We start from the raw sequence: 24,659 nt of genomic DNA, 5'->3' as shown, positions 1-24,659 counted from the left end.
AGTTTGAATGACAGAGATTTGGACTTTTTTTACCATTACAAAACATACTGGAATTTAATTTTAATGTTACTGTAGTTTTATAGAAGTATACTAGCATGAAAAATTTTGTGAAAAGATTTATTCTATGTAGTGCTGTTATATGGCAGCAAAATTCAGTAACCAAATGTTGCTTAGATATAGACAAAGTTTTCAGAATGGTTGAATGTCTTGCATACATAAATTGTTAATATAAATATCTATATATCATCTCATTTATTTGTAAACTGTGTAGCGCTTGGTCTCTGGAAAGGTGCTCAAGTGATGGTTGAAATATAGCTGAAAACTGACACAGATCTTCTTTTAAGAAACAGATCAGGTGAGCGAAGAGGAAGTTGCTTCACTCATCGCTGATGTAATCCCTACCACCAGTCGCCTGCGCCCCAGTGCCCGGACACGAGCTATTGCTAGAACACGTCAAAGTGAGCGTGTGCGGGCCACGGTGAACCGAAATAGGATAACAACTGCACAGAGAATTCAGGTACAGTTTAATCTGATGGAATTATATAGACTTCAGACATCTATTCTGTAAATGACCAAGTGTACGCAGCGTAGCACTGTTTGCCCATAGGAAAGGAATGGGGTGCAATCATTTCTGGCATGTAAATCAAAAGTGTGAAGATTCCTGGTAACAGTTCATTGGTCCCAGTGATTTATGTACAAGTTTAACAAAAAATTAATAATACTATGTTGGTATTCGGTACTCATCTGGTTCTGTAGATTTGTATAGAAAACATAGAAAATCATTCCTCTGATATTTTTTTTTTTTGTACTTTTCTGTCCTTATATTCTAAAGTACTTTTAGAATGGGATAGATTTTACAAGAATCTTGAAGCTCCTAGGCTGGCTATAACTTTGCAGGACTAAGGTAATATGTACAGGTAGTCCTTGAGTTACAACCACAATTGAGCCCAAAATTTATGTTGCTAAGTGAAACGAGTTTGTCCCATTTTACAACTTTTCTTGCCACATTTGTTAAGTGAATCACTGCAGTTGTTAAATTAGCAACACTGTTGTTAAGTGAATCTGGTTTTCCCACTGACTTTGTTTGTGAGGTCACGAAAGGTAGTCACATGACCCCGGGACATTACAATTGTCGTAAATTTGCATCAGTTGTCAAGCATCTGAATATAAATCACGTGACCATGGGGATGCTGCAATGGTCATAAGTGTGAAAAATGGTCAGAAGTCACTTTTTTCAGTGCCATTGCAACTTTGAATAGTCACTAAGTGAACTGTTGTAAGTTGAGGACTACCTGTATTTGTGTCACTGCAGACATTCAATATATAAATATATTTCTAAATATATAATTTCACTTAAATGTGTGTAGGCGTGCACACTGAACAAACAGTTGTAATTGAGCCTGTTGTGCGGGTCACCACATAATTGTGCCTGATTTTACAACCTTTTTTGCAATGGTTGTTAAATAAATTACTGCAATCATTAAGTGAATTTATTGTCTGCAGTATTTTTTTCTGGAAGCCAGGAGTAAACACCAGTTACCAGTAAAAAAAAAAAACAACCCATAAATTGTGGTCTCATGACTGCAGAATAATACAAACAGCAGTAAATGTGGGCCAGTTGTTGAGCACCCAAAATGTGATTACATTATAACTTTGAATGCTATGTGAATAGTCTGAGAACTGCCTGTGTGTTTGTGTGTGTGTGAAATCAAAAGCATCCAGAGCTGCTCCACTTCTAAAATTAATCATGCAGTCAAACTTAAAATACTTTAAAATGTCAACATTGGCAAAAGTACCACAATGGTCTAAAGGTAACTTTGGTTAAATTGTAGAAAGAGAGACTGTTTGCCTTGGGTTTATATCTCCTTCCTGCAGATCAGTGCAGAAGGACAAGAAATGCTTAAAATATTTTTCACACAATCGTTGTGTGGACAGGACATGATGTTCACTTGTGTTTCCTAATGGAATGATTGATACATTGACCTGATTCACCATTCATTTGCTTTACCAATAATTTATGGTAGAGACAAATTTATGGCTTCCTGGGCTGAAGGACTTTGAAGTGATTGAGAGGGAAACACCTGCTGGTAACAAAGAGATGACACAATTTGGGAGAAAGGTTAGAGGGGAAAGGTTTTCTCTTCCATCTTTTCAAGTGAGATTTACAAATTTAGCATTAGTTAGCTTCAGCCAGTAATCATAAACATTTGTCTTGATTTTAGCATGTACCAAGGTACCTTATGTCTTCCTTTCTTGACGAAGCAATTGAGGCAGTTGCAGCGGGTCTGAGTACAGCTGTGTACCAGAGACCATTAACTGCTCGGACCACAACCAGGAAGAAACGAAAAGGAGGTAATTCAGTCATAATGATGGCACTTAGTCACATTTTCTACGGAAGCTTGTCATGCATTTCCCTCCCCCCGCCTGTCCTGGAAAATAGAATTGGAGGAACGTGCCTGACTTGTCCACCCATTGTGCCAGTACAGTTCTGATTGAACTCAGATCTCTTTACCCTTAAACTCAAATGCCCCCCTCCCTGGTAGATTTCATTATTTATGTAATGTTTTCATTCTACAATGTGTTTCCCCAGTGTAAATTAAATAACTTCCATTTAATAATGCAGAGGTTGAACAAACAAGACAAAAACATTCTCGTGAAACATTCTTTTGGAGGGGGGAAATAGCAAACGGCTCAGGATGGCAGAACAGGTAGAAAAATTTTCTTCCAAAATTTTACAGCTGAAAAATACATGCGAGCAGCAGACTTTCTGTGTGATGACCGTAGCTTTCAGTAAAGAACAAAGCAATTCCTGTTTACAGAAGCTTATTAATTAATGGTGATAAGCTTTTGATAACCATGCATACATGGCCATAGATCTAATGAAACATCCCTATATTAATGCATTATAGAATTGCTTTTGATGAGAAAAACCATTCAATTGGAGATTAATGTAGGTTGGAGATGTATAAGGAGTGTGAAACTTGTGCTGCTTGGTAAACATGGGAAATGTGGCATGAGCTAATATTTTGCATTATGCAGTCAGTGAAATTGTCAATGCACTCAGACGATCATATATCTCAATCCTCCTAATAGTTTTGGGCAAATAGATGTTCCCTGTGGGAATTTTAAGCACACATCCTGTGTCAGTGGGGATACCATAGAGACGTGGCTGATCACAATGCATGTGCTTGTTAGAACACTGTGTAGCTGATGGGGGTAATAGTCCCTACCATTCCCTCTAGCTCCGATTTATATTTCTCTTCTCTCTGAGGAAATTGGCACATTTTTAAACTAAAAAGTGCACAGCAGCCACCCCCATTTTTCTTTTCTAAAAGAGACTGTGAAGCATTCCTGAAAATAAAATGAATGCTGGCGTTGAGTTCTTTGTTTTGCATCATAATTTAACTAGTGGGTAAAGAAGAAATCTGTGAGGATATATGTTAGCACAACAGCCTGTTGGGGACCTTGAAATTTTCTCACTCATGTAGATATCCCAGAAAGTCTGTCTGAAATTGCCAACTGGGGTGGTGCAGTATAATAAGAGTCCCAACAGAGCATCATCTATTTATTGTAATTTCCATTTATTCTACATTGAAGTGTAAGGCTGTTTAAATTGAAGTTGACATCTAATTGTTGTATATTATTTTAAGCATGGAGATGTGCCAAGCATCCCGTGTTTGCGGCTACTTAATATTAAAATCTTTGATATTTTGCTTAATTCAGGCAGGAGAAGAAAAGCCTCCAGTAAAAAATGGCGCACAAAATCATCTGCTGGGAAAAAAGGCACTGGAACTTGGATTAAGAGACGCAAGCATCGGACAAAGAGGAGAAAGGGGAAAAAACTCCAGGTATTCTCCCACACTGTTTTCAGGAGTACAGAAATATAGTTGATTAATCAAGTAGCATGTTTTATTGGGATTTTTTAAAAAATTCAGTGATAATTTTTCAGAGGATGTTGGTGGCTGCTGTTGTGTATTTTCTGTTTTGCTTCTTAAGTTAACTGGACGTTTTTAGCTTAGCTAACAATGTTCTATCCAGGTGAAGGCTGAGGTGACAGCTCGTTCTCGGATAGCAAAAACCCTTCATCTTGGCAAGCCTATACGTGGTACTTCAATCCCTTCCATCTGCAAGCCAATAGAACCATCACTTGGGTTTATGAGAGCTGATATTGGAGCTGCCTCCCTCTCTGTCTTTGGGGATCCCTTTGAACTAGATCCATACAACAGGTAAGCATAAGATAAGTGGGAAAATGAATGTTTAAAGAAACCAGAGTAAGACTCCAAGTGATGTCATGTTTGGAATTGCTTTGAACACATCAAGGCTATTATCTGATGTTCACTTTTCTTTAAGAATTTGCAATGCCTTATTAAGTTACTCATTTTGAAGATTAATGTTTTAGATAATGGAATCTCTCTTTAAAGAACAGTCAAGGTTGCTCAAATTCTAGCATGAAATCTGAGTGTAGCAATAGCAATGGCACTTAGACTTATATAGTGCTTCATGGTGCTTTACAGCCCTCTCTAAGCAGTTTACAGAGTCAGCATATTACCCCCAACAATCTGGGTCCTCATATTACCGATCTCAGAAGGATGGAAGGCTGAGTCAACCTTGAGCCATTCAGAATTGAACTGGAGTGAGCAGTGAGTTAGCCTGCAGTACTGCATTCCAACCACTGCGCCAGCACGACTGTATCTCTTCTTTTGTGTATTTTGATATTTTCAGTGGTACATATTTCACGTCTGATTATATTACACATTTACTTCTCTTCCTTTGAGAACCTCATATTGATGCTTCCCTCATATTGAACATTTTACTTGGCATTTTCTTCCTCTTGAATTTTTTTTTTACTTTGCTTTACTTTACTTTTATTAGATTTCTATACCGCCCTTCTCCCGAAGGACTCAGGGGGTGTACAGCCATATTAAAACAGATAAAATTTACAAAATTTAAAAACCATTAAAATCAAATATACAAAAATTTGGCCCACAAATTAAAAACTAACATACACCCATTAAAATTCATATTCATATTAGGCCAGCCCGGCTTGTTGAAACAAGAGGGTCTTCAGGGCGCGGCGAAAGGTGCGCAGGTCGGGGATCATATGAACATCTAGGGGCAGTTTATTCCAGAGGGCTGGTGCACCCACAGAGAAGGCTCTCCCCCTGGGTGTCACCAGTTGACATTGTTTGGCCGAGGAGCCCCTCTCTGTGGGAGCGTATTAGCTGGTGGGAGGTTGTCGATGGCAGAAGGCGGTCTCGTATATACCCCGGTCCTAAGCCATGGAGCGCTTTAAAGGTGGTAACCAACACCTTGAATCGCACCCGGAAGACCACGGGGACTCAGTGCAGCTTGCGCAGGAGAGGTGTCACGTGGGTGCGATGAGTCTTTTTTCTTCCTCTTAACACAATGGCTTGTTAAATGTTTCATATCAATACCTCCAATGTAATGGGTTTTCTCATTTTGTTTTTCTTGAAACTGAAAATTTGTGGAATGTTCCATTTGGGCCTTGCCAGTATGACCACTCTAGGGGTGATCTGATGATTTTCCAGAAATTAATTGTCCAACTGGAAGCACTTTGATGTTCTGAACATGGCTCCTCCTTGAAGCAGACTTGTTTTATCAAAACACTATGTCTGGAACACCATAAGCTATATTTTGTTCAGAAAATTAACTTCTAGAAAAATGACAAAACTCACAAATAGCTCAATCAGTATGCCAGAGAAAAAATGTTATGTTCTAGAGTTTTCCAGAATGTTTCACTCTCTAAATGTTAAATTGTGTACATTCCTATTTGGGATTCTTAAAAAAAGTTTAATGTATTCCTTATGGCAATTTCGACAGTTCTCAGAAAGAAATATTTGTGTCTTTTTGAATACTTAACTGCTAATACAGCGCTGGTTGCACGTTGCATTGAACTTACCAGGAAGGAAAAAAAATTGGGTCTAGTGCCAAAGTACATCCTGAAATTTACTCAAGAGAAATTAATGTATTGCACGTGTGCTTTCCCTCAATTTCAAACATTTTCCATCTATTATTTCAATCATCATCATCATCATCACAACAATAACAACAACAACAATAATAATAGCACCACTTGAACACCATCGGCATTGACAATCACCATCAGTCAATTGCAGAAGGCAGTTCTACTTAGAATAGCTGACATCCTGCAACAATTCCTTGAACAGCATCAAACAATGCCTATCCAGGTCCTTGGGAAGGACTCCATAGGTGGGTCAAAATCGCCAAATCCAATCTAAACATCTGGTTGACTGTGGGACTCACAATAATAATAATAATAATAATAATAATAATAATAATAATAATAATAATAATAATAATAATAATAAGCTATGATTGGACATTTTCAGTGATTTTTGAGTTTTTCTCTCCTTAGCAATGAAGAACTTCCTGTTGCTAACTCAGCCTCACCAATGAGCACCAAAAGAAGAGGTCTTTCCCAGTCAGCACTTAGATCACATCGCCCTGTTGCTAGGCCAGTGGCTGTTGGGCTCCCAGGGTAAGACTAGTCAGAGAAGATGCTTCCTTCTATGAAGTACTTGCTTGAGCTTTCTAACAAAGTTTTCTTCTGCCTGGTGATCTCTTATGATTTCTTTGCGTGCCACATTGAAAAGCTACCCTTTCCTCCAGTGCAAGTAATATAAGCAGAATATATACCTTGACAGTCTTGATGGTTAATCGTCTTTGGGTAAGATATGGATGGTTTCGTTCCATTTTTCTTCTGCTGAAAAGATCACAACTAATATAATGGAAGAATTGATATACCTAGCTAATATTACAAAAGGAACGTTTTCATTGAATTCTGAATCAGAGGGAAATTAATGAGGAAGCAGTGCAATAATAATAACTCTCAAGCGTTGCATTTATTGTGCTGCTTGCTAGCAGTTTGTGTTCCAGGATAAAGCCTGTTTGGCATAACGAGTATAGGATCCCATTGTAAACTTTTTGTAGGATGTTCAGTTAAAAAACATATACTTCCAAGAATATTGGGAAAAGCCAGCATGATGTAACACTTGAAGTGTTGACTAGGAGAAAGGAAACCCAGAATCTAGTCCACCCTCAGCTACAGAAGCTCATTGAGTAACTTTGGGCCAGTCATTCTCCCTTAGCCCAACTGATCACACAGAATTGTGTTGGATTGAGGGGAAAAAAATAGGAGAAAGCACTACAGGTACTAATTTGAGCCCCTGAATTAAAGATGTGACATAAAGTGAATGAAAGATACGTGTGGTAAGCTCAGAATATTTAATTTAGAATACTTTTTAAAATACTGAGAAGAATATTGAATTAAAAAGTGAATTTCCTTACAGAGTAGCCAAAGTAGATCTTTTTGCTGTTATTTTGTACATTCACGTATGGCTTTAGAATTAGTTGAGAAATACTGTTTTTTACAATTCTGTTTAGCTTTCTCTTTTAAAAAAAGAATGTGCCTGTACTAAAATTGAGTTTAGCAAAATGAAAATGTTCAGTGTGTGCCTAGGTGATAATCATTAATATTAATATATGGTTAATGTTTACATGAATATATGCATATATACTAGCTTCATACTAGTTGATTCTGTTTTTGTGGGACTATGAAAACATTTAATAGTTTTCTCAATATATGGAAGGTATGGTAGTTGAAATAAATGTAGCCTAATAAATTGCATTCTTCTATAGAAAATCTTATAGGTACTCAAAACAATTACTAAATAATTGATGGTCAGAATGAGGCAATTCTGTTTGCAGCCTGGGGAATGTATCCTAAAGGATGCAGGAGATATTTTTCTGATGTACATAAAATAAGGTGTATGTATTTCTGAAGGCCACTGTCATCAGTATCCTCTGTTTTGATGGAGATAGCCGAGGAAGGGAAAGGCCAAAGCCCTATTCCTTTCTTTGATACCCAGTTCTGCCTTTTTTGGTGTGTGGGAGAGGGGAGGAGGAATGGGGATGGAGGAAATGTTACAAACCAGATTTATAGATCACAGAAAGTTCATTTCTGTTTTAGAGAAATCAACTAAGCCAGAAAGTAGCTTTATGTGGTGTGTAAATCTTTGTTTATAAGCCATAGTTTTTGGCTCCGTATACTGGGAAAACGCAGCATGGGTTGTTTAACAAACCATCTTCAAACAAGCCATGGTTAGTATATACATTTCTTTCTCTCAAATTCTATTTTAAGCATACTCTGCATTTCACTATAAACATTTTTGTTTCTTACTTTATAATAGTAAATGTAAAGGAAATGTTTTTGTTCTTGTGTAAGCATACTTCTCTTGCATACAGGCAATCCTCAGTTTATAACCACAATTGAGCTCAAAATTTCCATTGCTAAGCAAGGCACTTGTTAAGTGAGTTTTGCCCCATTCTGTGACCTTTCTTGCCACAGTTAAGTGAATCACTGCAGTTGTTAAGTTAGTAACACGGTTGTTACGGGAATCCGGCTTCCCCATTTTGGTGATGTTTGTCAGAAGGTCACAAAAGGTGATAACTTGACACCAGCAGCCATCATAAATACATGCCAGTAGCCAAGTGTCTGAATTTTGATCACCGGACCATAGGGATAGATGCTGGCAGTAGTTGTAAGTATTAAAAATGGTCATAAATCATTTTTTTCCAGTGCTGTTTCAACTTTGAATGGACTCAAATGAATGGTTGTAAGTCTAAGACTACCTATATTTATTAACATTTTGAATGTTTGCTTATTTAGATCAGGGTTAGATACCAAGCATTTTATAAAAAATGCAAAACTTAAAAGGATGCAGTGTTCCATATATTCAGCATTCTATAAAATAAAATGGTAGAACAGCCAATCACAAACCCCTGAGTTACCTATAGATCTTTAGAGTAACTGCTTCTACTGATGAGTTTGTAGGATGCAACTCGTTTACTTCCTTTTAAATAGTGACCATGTTCCTTTAACAGGCATATGAGAAGGAATGTTGGCTCTGGGGGTGTTCTTTTGCAGTTGGAGGCAATCCCAGTCAGGGATTGGGGATTTGGCCAGACAGGACGATTACTTGTGGGTATGAGAGGAAAGGGCAAAAGGGGGCTTACTTCAAGTTTTGGAGGAATGAGTGAGACAGTTCTATATCATTGGCCTAAAACTGTTGTTTAATTAGATATGGTACCAGCTACGTCTTTGGTTCTACTTACAGGAAGAGAAAACAGGCCCCTGCTTTAAAAGAGCTGACAACTGACATATAGGGAGATAAAAGTCACGAGCTAATCAGAGGAAGTACCTGAAGTGACTGATTTTTTTTTTTATGTGAACTGTATCAATATCATCTTAAAGCAGTTTATTGCATAAACTTAGCTACAGTGAAAACTGTGACAAATGCTTTGTGGAAAAGTGGATTTTAAGCAAGAACTTGAGAATACAGCAGTAAGAGAAGTGGCATCATAGATCTTGAAGGCTCAGAGCGAAGAACTGTTTCTGGATCTTCGCTACCCTACATGAAATCTTTCACTCTTGGTTAGGAAGAATAAAAGGGGAGGTTGTAAGTCAACCAGCAAGTCCAGAATTTGTGGCTCCAAGCCATTCTGGGAAGCTTTTTTCAACCTAATAACATTTGTATCCAAAATCCAAGCCAGCACGGTTGCAGTTGAAGATGCCATGTTGTCAAAGGCTGCTTTCTGCCAACCAGCTTTGAAGAGAGAGTTTGGATATTACGATATTATGAATGGGAATTCAGATAGAAGCAAACTACATCTAATGAAAAGCAATCACGCTTATTATTCTTTCCTGTCCACAGTCAATATGGGAGTCAGTGAAGTCAGTTTTCCATATCAGGAATACTAGAAGATATATTTAAGGAAGAGCTTTTGCTCTTCTCTTTTGCATTTGGCTCTTTTTTCCTTCAACATTTCAGTAAAAGTGGCTAATTCACAATTCCTCAGTGATATTGAATATGCCAGATTATTTTTTTTAAAAAATTACTTGGTATTATTTATTTTGCCTGGCTTTCTTTTCAGTCTCCTCTTCCCCCACAAATTACTATCATATGTATGCTGTGAAATAAGTAGTAGAGGGTGAGAAAGAGAGAAAGCATCCTAGAGTTTTGACTAGTAAATTGGCATACAAGAAATAGTTTCCATGTTTAGGATTTGAAGAGGGTCATTTGGCTGGATTCCTGCTCCTCTCCCCAAGAATTATATTAAAAAAATGAAGCTTCTGTCATGTGGATCTATGCCTGTAAAATACTATTACTATTAATAAATATGCTTTAAAGTTTAGGGAGCTGTCTGCTTCCTTTTTATTAGGAGCCATACTGTAAGCCGAATACACTGAGATGTCCCCTCTAGAGCCAGAGGGCCAAAGCTCATTGAGATTTAGGGGAGAATCTACTAAAGAGCAGGAATGCAGCCAAATGTTAACCTCCAAGGAAGGCAAATTGAAGGTGAGTTTCTACAGGTAAGGTGAAACCAAAATGGCACCAGTAGGAATGCCATAATGACATTCCAATTTGGGAGCAATTTATTGGTTTTGTTGTTTTTAATTTTGTTCCAAAATATGTATTGAACTTTAGTTGAACATAAGGGTTTCAGAATTAAGTTCTTGGATGCCGGGTATTTTTTTTAAAAAATAGAAATACAGATAGTCCTCAATTAGTGACCACAACTGGAACTAGTAACTCTTGCTAAGGACCACGGTTGCTAAGCAAAACATCCCGTGACCATGATGGACTCTTGACCTCACTTCCACTGGGTTTGTTAAACAAATCACCTGTGTTTGTTAAGCCATCACTTCCACTGAGGTTGTTAAACAAATCACCTGCAGTTGTTAAGCAAGACATCACATGACAGTGACTTGCAATCTTGATTTCTCCATTGACTTTGCTTGTTGCCACCCAGTTGCTAACCACACAAATAGTGATCCCATGACTATGGACACAACTGTGGTCATAAATACACACCTACAAAGCACTCAGATGTCAATCATATGATCTCTGGGATGCCGTGATGGCCATAGATGCAAAGATTGGTCATAAAGTTACATTTTCAGTGCTGTTACAGCTTTGAATGGTTGCTAAACGTGGTCAGTAAGCAAGGCCTACCTGGATAGTTTTAGATGTCACTTGTTCAAAGTGATTGCCTATCTAGCGTCAACTTGTGATGTATTTACATAGCTGTCTTTCATTATTTCGGCATTTCCAAGAAATATTTGTAGTGACAAAATGGCCAGATAATTTAAACCAATGGGTTGCATGGAGCAAAAGCTTCTCTTGGCTGGAAAGATGCCTTCAGTTACCAGGAAATGTTCAATCTGGTGCAGTTTTGCTGTATGCTGAATAGGAGTTATGCTCTCAGGAGTTTCTCCATTCATCTTGTTGTGTGGTATGGATCACAGATCAGTGGGAGTGTCGCTGGTGAGGAACACAGAGAGGGAAGAAGGATGGACTAATATCACCTCCTCCCATTCTGCCGGTTGACATGTTTTGAGATGATCCCATGAAGTTAACATAAATTTTCTTAAAACTGCTTGGTCAAAATAATAGTCAAATAATCCTATTTAAAAAGCAGGTTTTAATTATTTGCTGAAAAAAAGACAAGTTTCCATAGGCAGGGCAAATTATTTGGGCAGGGCTTACTATAGTGTAGGTGGTACTGCAAAAAAAAATTTTTTTTGGTATGCTCTGAATTCATCGTATTTCTAGTCGAGAACACACAGCAGGGCCTCTTGTGTATATTTTAAGGTTCAGACACATTTGTATAGATAGAGGAGGATTTAAGGTGCTCCATTATAGATTTTAGGATCACTTGTTAATCAAAATGGAGGTTATAAAATTGAAGATATAGATTGCATTTGCCAATTCCAAGCAAATGCTCATTTTGAAAGAAAGAAAAAACTTCAATCATTCTAAGATTTATTTCTCCTTTGTTTTTTCTTCCTTTCTACATATTGCTGTTTTGCAATTTCTTTTCTACTTGTTTTTCTTTATGAGGAATGGGATGTGTTTTAGATTGTATTATGCATTGTTATAATTTAAAAGCCCATTTTGCAATTTTTTAAAACAGAAACTGAATTGTTATATCTGATACTTACATTGAATTCTTAAACTTGCAACACAACACATTTAATTAAATGAAATTAAAGAATTGTGGCTTTTCCTTTTTACATTTGGTTGTTTCTAACCATTGTATTTATTTGGGCATATAATTCACTAGTTAAAACACAAATGCATGGATAAAAAACAAAACTTCACCTGACATTGAAAAATAAACAATATATATAGCTTAACTTCAGGATTGAAAAAAACAGTCATAAGTCACTTTTTTCAGTGCTTTTGTAACTTTGAATGGTCACTAAATGAACTGTTGTAAATCGAGGAGTACCTGTACAAAATCTGGAGCAAGGAAGGCCCACTTCTGCATCTTCATATAACACGCTAATCTCAGACTCTTAATTTAAAATTTGAAGATTAGTTGTTACTGTGTGCTCCTTTAAAACCCGTGTCATATGTTTTCTGGAAAATGTTTCAAACAAGACTATTCTGCATTTTCCACCAGCTGCATTTTCAGTTTGTCTTCAAGGAAGCCCTGCGTAACATGCATTGCAGTAGCCTAACCATGAACCTAGTAGAACAGGTTTCAAACTGGATTTCTTCAAGGGCTGGATCAGCATTGTAGTTCTCCGCGGGCCAGCCGGGGGCGGGGGGTGGGTGGGAGAAGGGACACATGCCTCCTGCAGCACCCTGCTGGCCAAAACAGGGTGTGGGGGTCCCACGCGGATCCCTCGTGCCCCATTTTTGGCCTGGATGGCCTCCTGAAGCACCCTGCTGGCCAAAATGGGATGCCCGGGGGGGGAGCGCACGCAGCCCTCCTGCACCCCGCTTTGTTGCCAGAGGCACTGAAGGCCGGTCCTTTGCTATTTCTGGGCCAGCCCCGTGGGCCTGATTTAAGCACCCCAAAAGCTGGATCCGGCCCGCAAACCTTGAGTTTGACATCCTTGTAGTAGAAGATAGACTACTTTAACTAGGCTATTATTGCCCAGAAAAGATTGCACTTCATGGGCCAATTGCTCAAATGCATTCCAGGTAACTGAGGCCAATTGAGTGCTGATGAGAGAGAACACCGGCCTGCTCTGCACTTGTCCCTTCCAGATCAGTGCCACCCCATTCAGAGTTTGAGATCTCCCTAGTTCCCAGAAACACATGTTGCCCATCTCCAGCCCTTTCAGGATTTTCATTTTCTTGGCCGCCTTCCAGTCCATAGCTAAACTTGCATGGACCTATGGGATACAACATTGCATTTTTTTCAAACACTTTCTTTTCAGCAGTCTAGACAGAAAAAAACTGTATCTTTTGTTCCCTTATCGTAATTGTTTTATTTCATTTTTTGTGCTCCCTTTTTTTTTAGAACAGGTAGTTGTGCTGAGTTCATGAACTATACTTCTGAACTTCTAAGGAAAGCTAATGTACTAAGTTGATGCAATTGGTGTACTTTTGTGCAATACAAAAACATTCTGATTTATAGGAGGGGTGTTCCTGCCTTGATACCGGAGCCAGAAGCTGAATCAGCCCCTGTGCCCGACTTGTTGGGGAGCATCCTGACTGGACAGAGTCTCCTTATGATGAGTGGTTCTGATGTTGTTATTAATAGAGATGGATCCTTAACAGCAAAGAAAACTGGTGAGATCTAAAGCTTCTAACAGCCTTGTTTTTTTAGTTTTATTATTTTATTTTATTTTATTTTATTTTGATTCATATAGCCATCCATTTCAAAAATGTGGCTCTAGGTCAGGGGTGTCAAACTCACAGCCCGCGGGCCAGATGCATCACATGCTGGCCATGCCCACCCCCATTTTAGCGAAGGGGAAAGTTGTGATACAGATGACAATGTGTCGTTGCGAGTTTGACACCCCTGCTCTAAGTGGTTAACAAACTGTAGATAGCAACTAAGGGAAAAACAAAATCACACAATCCAAACAACCAGAAAACGGGCTATATCACACACACACACACACACACACACACACACACACACACACACACAGGCTTAAGCAGAGAAGCAAATCTTCAAGGCTTTGTGGAATGCCAAAACATTCAGAATGCCATTCTGCTCTCCAGACGGATGACATTCCAGAAGGCATCTATGCCATGGAACAAAAAGCTTTTCTTCCTGAGCGCTACCAAACAACACTTTGGAGCTGACAGGACCCAAAGCATGCCCCTCCTGCTGAACCTGATGGGAATGGGTAGAAATATCCAGGGAGAGATGGTTCTTCAGGTGGCTTTCCCTCAAGCCATGAAGGGTTTCAGAGGCGACGCCAGCATCTTGAATTGCACCCGGAAGCATATTGGTAGCCAAGGCAGCTCTTGGATCAAAGGTGTCACATGTCACATTCTGTACCAGCTTTTGATTACTCTTTAAGGGCAGTCCATGTACAGTGTTTTACAGTTGTCGTATCAAGAGGTTACTAGGGCATGAGTGACCGAACAGAGTCTCCTGGTCCAGGAAAGGATGTAACAGACATACGACCAGGAGCTCCTGAAGCAAGAACTTTGAGTCTAGAAAGAACCACAGATTGCACAGTGGTTTTGTCTGAAGTAGCGCCATCCTGTTCAAAACCAAAACTGAAATGTGCCCAGAGCCGTGGGGGTGGGGTGGGGAGGGGATGTTCAAATACCCAGAGCCATTTGGTCCCACTAGGACTGAGTATTGTCAATACAAAGCACTGAGTCTAAATCTATACATGTGTTTTGGGCTTGGGTTTTTTTTGCTTAGAAGAATATTCTAATTTTTGTAATGTAATATAATATTTTTGTAATATAAGATAATTGTTACATTCACATTCTGCTAACATTAAAATCTTGTGTTGGAAGCAATTAGAGAATATTTATGCTTATTTATTTCAAAAGAGGAACTCAGTATATGATATATGTAAAAGGAGACAACTTACTTTTAAATCTGGAAGCAATACAAATAGATGTTTTGAATTACAGTGAAATTGTTTTTAAATAGCTTATCATATAAGAGGGATTTTCTAAAATTAATCTTAATTTTAGAAAAAGAGCACTGATTTGAGCATGAGCAGATCACTTATTCTGTATTAAAAGCTACTAAGATTGAATGTAGCATTTCAATATATGGCAATTAACTTTGATTATATCATGAGCAATTGCCAAGATAAATATTTGAGAAATCATTTCCCATTAATCAAAAATAATGCAATATGTTCCTCTTTGTCACAATTGCATATTTTACAAGAAGAGAGATTATTTTTAATTTGAAATTTTCATACATTGTTTAACACTTAATGTAAAAGTGACTTCTCTATATAGTCCATATTTTTTCCTTTTTTATTAATTATACTAGCTGATAACCTGGCGTTTCCAAGGTATTTATTTATCCCAATCCTGTATTAGACAGGAAAAGCCATTGCTCACTGTGGTGAGAATTAGAGACCTAATTGCCCTGGCCAACAGTCTGGGAAAAATTCTACAGGCTTCGAGGTGATTATCTGAATTAGCAGGCACCTCCTCCCCCCCACCCCCCAACTTGTCCTCTTTGCTTGAAGCTGAGGGCCTAGGGGGTTTATTGTTTGTTTGTTTAAGAACCAATCCCCCTTATCAGAGGGAGCCCCCTTGTGGAGTACTGTGAAGCCCTTACTATGGCAACTCCATTGTGATGTACATTAGAAGCCATTTTAAGGCACAACAGACTGTATCTTATCAGAACTTGAATACAAAATGCACATTATCACTGTCAAAAGTACTGTGATTTGACACTATAGATATAATTCATTCCTTTTCATTTCAGCAGCCCAGGCATTCCAGAGTTATGCTGGAAACACACACACACACACACACACACACACACACACACACACACACACACACCCTGAAGGGTGTTAAGGGTGTCTTACCCCACAATATTTGTTTCCAGAGGGTAAGTCATCTGTATACCAAGTTTGGTTAAAATTGCTCAAGGTGCTCCAGTTATGCTGGATCGTGTGTGTGTGTGTGTGTGTGTGTGTGTGTATACATACATATACACACGTATATACAAACCCTGAAATAAGCGCTTGGCCTTATTGCCATGTGCTCAAAAGCCCGATTGGCCTTATTATCAGGGGATGTCTTATTTTGGGGGAAACAGGGTAAATCCTTTTTTATATATTAAGGTTCTGTTTTTTATTTTTGTTTGTAGTTCTTGGAGGTTTTGTAGCTGGCCAGAATTTTTATATTTTTATCTAATATAAAAATACTTGCAATAAAATAATTTTCTAAAAACATTTCAGTGGTGGCTCATTTCATAAGGATAACGGCTGCTCAAAATAATTTTCTTTCATTTTAACATTGTAATGTTTTTTGTATTAATATGAGCACAATTGAAAACTTATTTTTTTCTTAATTGTTTTCAGTCCCATTACTGCGTGGCAGTTCACAAGCAGACGAAGCTTTGGAGGACAATTCCCAATCAAGGACACCAATTTTGGAGACCTTAATTACAAACTCTGGCACTGATCCTTCCAACTCTAAAACTCCTATCTCAAAGCCTTGCTCGTCATCGCCATTCTCACTAAGTGTAACAAACAGAACAGTGACTCCTCCACATGCTACAATTGGGAGGACGCCAATTCGATTTGATTACTCCATGACTCCAAGATCTGTTCAGACTCATAATTTAGCCAATCTGAATAGAATCGGGAGCAAACTAGGTGACTCATTCAAATTTAATGGAGGCTCTAAATTACCGGTGGGCCCTCTTTCTGCACCTCCTAAACTAAACAACAACTCCAGTTCCATTTCAAAAGCAATTTATGGCAAACAGCCTTTGAAATCTTCTCCTAAAAGACCCGATATCTCTGAACTTCCAAGAATACCAAAGATTAAGAAGGAAGCAAACAGTGGACACCTGGGACTACAACCTGCCACTGACCAAAATAATAACATTCCCAGCTCCTGTATAACACAGTTGACTGGCAAAGGAAACACAAGCCAGCCAATCAAAAGCAACAGAATGGAAACCAGCAAACCACACGCTACTCAGCAACAAACCCATTCAACCGGGGCCACTTCTGCAAATACTGTTGCTCATGGCAGTTCCTCGTTTTCTTCAACAAGAGGGAAAGTTGGAAGTTCTTCCTTTGAGAGCTTTAAAATCAACATCCCTGGAAATGTGGCTCATTCTAATAGACTGTCTAATCCCGGATTTTGCAATACGTTTCGACCGGTGGACAATAAAGTGCAACAGAAAGAGAATCCTTCACCCCTTTTTTCACTGAAAAAAGCGAAACCCGTCAAAAGTGAAATATATGATCCTTTTGATCCCACAGGCTCTGACTCAAGCTCGACACACAGTAGCCCTGAAAGGCTACCCCTCACTAATATTACCAGAACAATATCCATAGGAAGTTCAAAAGTTCAGACCTTCCAAACCGTGCGCCGCATTACTCCCTACCCGCTGGAAAATATCTTTGAATCTGAGGTTGATTCCTTGGAGGCACCTTCAAGTAACGCAGACTCTCATGATGATATGGTAATAAAGGAGAGATTTGTGGAACAGGTTTCTGATGCAGAAGAAGATAAAGTTGATGATAAGGAAGACTCAGATACACCTTGTAGCTCCTCCGCTATTAAGCAGGTTATTGATGCAGAGCAGATAAATGACGATGATAAAGATAGCCCTGGGGTAGATTTTGAAGATGATTGGGATACAGTTAGGGTTAGCCCCTCAGTAGAAAAACAGCAGCAAAATGTTAAACGTGAGCAAGCAAGAAAGCGGTCTTTTTCGAGATCCCCATCAAATTCCAGTTCTCAGAGTCACAGAGAAGTTAAAATTAAAAAGATAGACATGAAGGAAGGCAAACCTACTAAATCAAGATCTAGATCAAGGACACATTCAAGGGACAGAAATTCCAGATCAGCGTCCCACTCAGTTGAAAAGAAATATAGCAAAAGCCATGGAGTTAAAGCAAAAACTCGTCGGTCATCTAGTGATTGTTCCAGTAGCCACGAGCGATCGAAAAAAAAGAAAGCAAAAAGTAAAACTAAAGATAAAAAACCAAGTGTCTGGCCCAAAGAGCATAAGAGATCTCGTTCGCAATCTGGTAGTCCTGGCAATTCTTCTTTTGAAATATATGGAACCAAGAAAAAGAAAAAGCACTCTAGAGCAAGAGATCCAGAATGTTCCCGATCAAATAGTGCTGAGAGAGCTAAAAAAAAGAAACACAAAAGAGAGAGGAGCTATGATAGGTATGAGAAGGAGAGGACCTCAAGCTCAAGAGATACAAAAGGATCTAGATCTCGGGAGAAACATAAAAGGCATTCAAGATCACCTCCTGAGTTAAAAGTCCATGAATCAAAAGGATCTAAATCTAAAGAAAAGCCACTACAATCTCAATCCTGCTCCAAAGAAAAGAAACGCAAACCAAAAAAGATGTCTCCACAACCTCTTCAAGAAAAAGAGCTCAGATCTTTGGATGACCAAATCAGAAATTCTGAGCATTCTCTTTCTTGGGGACAGGAGTTGGACAACACAGAGCAAGAAGCAACAAATATTTATTGTGATCTAATGCCTGAACAAGAGATTTCTTCAAAGGATAACATAATTAAAGTTGCATTTGATGACTCTACTAGAGTGGATGATGATAAGTTAGATAATGAAGTACTTCCTTCCCAACTGGATTGCACAGATTTTGAAGCGTTACCCGATAATATAGATTCCCCCATTGAGAATGAATTGACAATAGACTATGATTCATCAATATTTGATAACCAAAGCAGTGAGAGACAGGAGGAAATTGAAATTAAACAAGACGACGATGATATATGTCCTTTCTTAATAGATTCTTTTCCCGAAAAGGAGGTGTATACACCAAGCTGTGATGAGGCAAGTCCATCTCAAACTATGCCTGAAAGCAAAATGCCAGTACTGTCAAAAGATGTGGAGCCTGTATTAGTTGAAAGTACAGTTGGTATAAATAAGACTGAACTGGAAGCAGTAGCTCAGAGTCCTGTGTTGAAATCTAAAGCATCAGTGAAGAGAGTTACGTGGAATCTTCAAGAAGAAGAAGAAGAAAGTGATGTGGTGGTCGTAGATAAAACAGCAAGTAAGTAAGATGAATTTTTTTTAAAAAAAAGAAATTGATCACAATTTAGAATAAAATCCAATTTTTCAATTTTAAAAATTATGTCCATCTTGATTCAAACATCAGCATCTTGTGAGATTCACCGCTAATGAGATTTCTGATACGCATTTACAGTGCGTAAGTGGGAACTGTGCAGATACACATTGGGAGATTGGGGGAGACACATGTGCCCCAGTTCCATGCATGCAGTGTTTTTGATTCCTGTCTCATATGATTGTTCTGAAAACTTTTCAGATATGTAGTCTGTAAAGGAGAAGGTTGAGGATTATTGTGATAGACAGGTACAGATCAGATATGTGCTACGTTTAGGAGGGTAATTACAGATCTCTGAGAACATTTCCTGAATAGTAATCCCTCTTGGCTCTATTTATCATGTCTTTTGTGTATTGTACTGTCATATGATGGATTTTTAATTTTTAGTCAGTGTTTTTTTCCTCATTTGGTCTCCCTCATTCTTTTGTGTTTTATGAACTGGCAATTGACCTCATAGCCAGTATTGTAAACCAAAGTTTGACTGTAATTTGGAGGCAATTGCAAATCATTACTTTCTAGTTCAGATATAAGTGCCAAAGGTAATGTCAGGCACAGTGTTAACTGACCCATGTTCCCTACACCTAATGAATACGCGGTATGTTACTAATCAGTAGGAAAATTTCATATCTTTAGGATTTAATTATCTTCACCCTTATTCTGGAATCACACCAGGTGTGCTAAGTATCACTCAACCTAGCATGTAATATGCTAGTCAATTTGAATGTAGAGGTAATTATAAAAACTGAGAATAGCCTTTGTGCTAAAATAAGATTTGCTTCAAATATATTCTTAAACAGTTCTAGTGTTGATTAGATGAAGATGTGTTATCTGCTGTGATCATCTGGATATATTGCTATGTTGAAATTTTTCTTCTTTTGGAGAATTTTTAGGGACGCCATTCTGTAAACAGCAGAAACCGAAAGAAGGGGTCTGGAAAGCTGAGGATTTGACCCAGTCGTTAAATCAGGTGCAGTTAACTGAGCCTCCTCCAACCAATTATATGATTCCTGAGCCTATGTTTCCCGATCTAGATTCCTCTCAGGTTGGTTCCCACTCCAGAAGTTGAACATGATGGAAGGCCATTCCACTCCCATCTGTGAATTTGTGTCCTGCCCAATTTCATTGCAGAATGCTCTTCCTCCCCTACCTGCAGTACGTTTCATATTGCCCAGACTACTCTGTGACCTTTGGATTACAACCTGTTCTATTTATGATCTCTTCCTTCCCCTAATTCATTGGATGATATTTCAGAACAACATTTTAAATTCCATAAAAACACTTTTTTTTGAAGTCAAGGACCATTCATTGTCCATCAGTAGTAGGAGTGAGGCCCTTTTGAATTGGCAGTAGGTCATGCAAAGCTCTGGTGAAGACAGCCCTTCCTGAAGTGTTGGGAAAGGGTCTGCAGACTTGGTGTTTAAGCATAAATGGTGACTAACTACTGTTTCTCTTCTTCAGGTTTACAATCAGAACCTGGCGTTGCCCGTACCACTTCCTTCAGCTCTCCCTCCTTACGCACCAGTCAGTCAGCCCACTGTTCAGTTCATCATACAAGGGAATCTTCCTGTGCTGACCTGCGTGGCAGAGCAGGGGTTAATTCCAGAATCTGGGGGCAATTTGACCACAGCTTCAGAACCAAGTATTCAGGCGGCTTCCACAGGAGATGCAGAAGAAAAAGTCAAAGCATCTAAGTCTCCAGTGGATAAAACAAAAAATGAAGAGGTAGGTGGCTAGGTTGATGATGTCTTTAAGGTCAGTTGATCCATTTTTAAGGATATAAAATCTGGTCTTGAATGTCTTTGTTGATGGTTTTAACTGTTATTTGGTTCCAGACGGAACATGGCTGACACATGTTCATTGGGGAAACAATTGTTGAAGGCATCCTCTATGAAAGTGCCACCTTCTTTAAGGAATCTTAAGTTAGTTGCTATAACCCATGGTTGTGGCCAGGAGCTGCATACATTAATGTTGCAGTTCATAATATTTCTTGTAAAATATTTCTGAACAGTTTCATTGGATGATCTCGTATTCTAGCTTCTGTCCATTCAGTATTTCGTCTGCATCATGTTCTTCCTCTTTCTAAGAAAAAATATCCTGAGCTCAGAGTCACCCGAGTCACTCTCAAAGTCAGTTGGGGACTCAGGTCTTTCCAATCTAATATTCTAAATTCTGTATTGCAGGGATGTTTTGTTTAGGTAGGAAAGTGTGCAGTGTTTTTTTTTTTTTTTTTATTTCGAATTTATATACCGCACCTTCTCTCGAAAGACTCAGGGCGGTGTACAGCCAGATAAAAACATACAATACAAACATTAAAAAACAATTAAAAGGATATATATTAATTTGGCCCCAGATTTAAGGTAACAAACCAATTAAAAATTAAAAATATGTTAAAAAATACGTTAAGCCAGCCCGGCTTGCTGAAAAAAGAAAGTTTTAAGGGCACGGCAGAAGGCACCGAGGTCTTCGATTCTCCTTATCTCTGGGGGCAGCTGATTCCAGAGGGTAGGTGCCCCCACAGAGAAGGCCCTACCCCTGGGGGTCACCAGCCTACATTGTTTGGCTGATGGCACCCCGAGGAGGCCCTCTGTGGGAGCGCACAGGTCGGTGGGAGGTCATCGGTAGCAGCAGGCGGTCTTGAAGATAACTAGGTCCTAGTTCACTTTAGTGTTCACACTAAAGCCCTTGTTGGAATAGGAAATCCTGCCAATGTTTTAACTTTATGCCTTTCTTTCTTTCTTTCTTTCTTTCTTTCTTTCTTTCTTTCTTTCTTTCTTTCTTTCTTTCTTTCTTTCTTTCTTTCTCTCTTTCTCTCTCTCTCTCTTTCTTTCTTTTCTTTCCTTCCTTCCTTCCTTCCTTCCTTCCTTCCTTCCTTTCCATCCATCCATTCATCCATCCATCCATCCATCCATCCATCCGTTTTTATGCCACCCATCTCCCCTACAAGGTGGTTCTGGAAGGCTTCTTACTGTCTAAATGTACTTATCTATCAAATGTTTCTGCAAACTCCACCACTGCAGCTGCAGCTGAATCTTATGGGGCTGCTTTCATTGAATGGCCAAATATGGTAAAAATATATAGCATTTGCTGTTGCAAAAACAGAGATGGCTCTCAAGTTCTATATTTTAAGACAAATGCATGCAGTGCATTAATGGCTACTGCTATGGTGGCAGTATGGCCCTTAATACTAATTATAGGAAAAGTTAGAGAAGACAGTATTGTTGTGCTTATATGCTGTACATCCAGGGCCATTTAGAAGTCACTTTTTCTAGGGAAAAAATATAGGTTTGGCGTCTGATCCAACATGACTCTTACCTAGTATAGATAGTCCTCACTTAATGACTACAATTAGGATTGGCAACTCAACACTTAAGTGGTGCAGTTTTTAAGTGAAACATCACTTGACCGCACTGACTTACAATGTCATCTCTGGTCATCGTATCACGATGGGTCATTAAGCATGACATCACATGATCCTGACTTTTGACTTCTTGTAAGCTTCCCCATTGACTGAGCTTGTCAGAATCTGGCAGGGAAGGTCACAAATGATGATCACAGGACTGTGGGGTACTGCGGTCATTGCAAAGGCATGCTGGCTGCCCAGTGCCCAAATCGGGATCACGTGATCGTGGCGACACTGCAGCAACTGCAACTTCAAGGTCTGGTCCTAAGTCTCCTTTTTCAATGCTATCATCACTTTGAAAGGTCACTAAAGGAGTGGTCAGTAAGAGAAGACTACTTGTACAACAAAGCTAAATTAATGAAGAAATTGGCTGTGAGCTTCTATTCAGATCACACTTAAAATGCTTTCTCTCTTATGAAATCCAGCCACTTATCTTTTCCAAAGAATTTGAAGGAAGAACCGTTTGTGCTATTAATCCTGAGAAAAAAATGTTCATGTTGTACATAATATACAGAACCTTATTGGTATCTATACTGTAGTACCTCTGCTCCTCTCAACAAAGGAGAGGAGTAACATCTGGAATGATCTCAAAATTCCGACTTCCGTTGTGTTGCATGTTGATGCTCAGTCAGTAAAATAACAATTTTGTAAAAAAAAAAAAAAAAAAAGACAGCAAAAAAATTTACGTGCCAAAATTTATGTAACCAGAAGATGTTTTGACTGAACGTTGTGAGATGCTCATTGCCCAGAAGTCACTGAATGAGCCTTCTGTCTGTGCTTGCAGTACATGAAGAAGCTTCACATGCAAGAGAGGGCGGTGGAAGAAGTGAAACTCGCAATTAAACCCTTTTACCAGAAGAGGGAGATCACAAAGGAGGAATACAAGGACATTCTTCGGAAAGCTGTGCAAAAGGTTGGAATTGTGGAATGGTTATATTTTCTTCTTTAGAGGGTGGCTGTTTTAGCGCGTGTGAACGAGACAGAAAAGAAAGGTAAGTAAATAAGTCTGAGTGTGGTTGTCTTGGTGGCTGGTTTTTAGCAGCTGACACAGCAATCTCCTGCTAGTCAATCTTAAGAAATACAGAAAGTGCTGCTTGCATTAACTCCTGGAACTGACCTACCCTTTGGGTCTCTCTACAGATCTGTCACAGCAAAAGCGGTGAAATCAATCCCATGAAGGTGGCTAATCTCGTGAAGGCATACGTGGAGAAATACAAACATATCAGGAAACACAAAAAAGACTGATGCTGAAGAAGAGCCTCATGACTCAACCAAGAAATGAGAAGCAACCGTGGGAGAAGCAGAAAAGCTTCTCCGGATGACAATGTTTTCCTTCCCTTCGAGGGAAGCAGAAATACACCATTGCATGTTGCAATCCCTTCTCACCCCCACCCTGGAAACTGGATGCAGAAGACCTTCCTGCAGCTGGGCACACTTTCACATAGGAGCCTGCCTTTCTTGGAGTTGATTGCTGATGAGGAACCCTTGGGCTCCTTAACCTCTGAGGAAACACTGGGGAAAGGATGCGTGTGTGCGTGCGTGTGTATGGTGGGGATGGCCTAATTATTTGTCATGGTTTTACTTCAGCCTCAGTTTTTTTTTTTTTTTAATTTCTGCACCACTCACCAGAGTTTAACACAGACACTTTTATATCCGGCATACGACAGTGTGTGCTCCTCCCATTGTTGTTCTTATTTATGAAAAATATAGATTCTTTTGTGATTCTCAAAAATTGGTTTCATACTTGAACCGTGATATTTTTTTCCCTTGTCCTATGAAAGAAATATTGGACTTGTTCAATCAAATGGGACATGCAGATGTATGTTAACCTTTATAAATTTTTTCTGAAAATCCTGCCATGGAGATGGTGATTATTTACATTCTGTAACAATGTCGTGATGAGGAACTTTATTTGGGGTCTCTGGGACAGCGTGGCAGTGAACTGAGTTGTGTCATGCTCCCTGTGAATAATGTACTGAAGGCTGGTTCTGAGTCCATCTTGCATTCAACAAGCTGTCTTTGAACAAGAGAGATGGAGAAGACCAGAGTTTGGAAAGCAAACACAAGGAATGCAACCAGACCATGTATACAGCAGAAATCTTACAATTTATAAAATTATTTTGAATTGTT

The 24,659-nt window shown here is 38.9% G+C and overlaps 1 protein-coding gene across 1 annotated transcript in view; it reads left to right on the top strand.

The window, feature by feature from the left end:
• PHRF1 (PHD and ring finger domains 1) overlaps positions 1-24,659 on the top strand; it is a 36,942-nt gene extending 12,283 nt beyond the window's left edge. Inside the window, 12 exon segments of the mRNA XM_087880701.1 lie at positions 345-517; positions 2,223-2,352; positions 3,724-3,848; positions 4,039-4,226; positions 6,398-6,520; positions 13,477-13,631; positions 16,367-19,057; positions 20,011-20,096; positions 20,588-20,851; positions 23,314-23,442; positions 23,670-23,762; positions 23,764-24,659. Of these exon segments, the coding sequence (XP_087736827.1) occupies positions 345-517; positions 2,223-2,352; positions 3,724-3,848; positions 4,039-4,226; positions 6,398-6,520; positions 13,477-13,631; positions 16,367-19,057; positions 20,011-20,096; positions 20,588-20,851; positions 23,314-23,442; positions 23,670-23,762; positions 23,764-23,811 (4,205 nt within the window). The 3' untranslated portion in view covers positions 23,812-24,659.

Source organism: Pantherophis guttatus, chromosome 1, assembly GCF_059756535.1.
Source record: "Pantherophis guttatus breed Tessera chromosome 1, ASM5975653v1, whole genome shotgun sequence".
NCBI classification, from domain to species: domain Eukaryota; kingdom Metazoa; phylum Chordata; class Lepidosauria; order Squamata; family Colubridae; genus Pantherophis; species Pantherophis guttatus.
The sequence above is the reverse complement of the archived record's forward strand: the minus strand, read 5'-3'. Positions and strand labels throughout refer to the sequence as shown.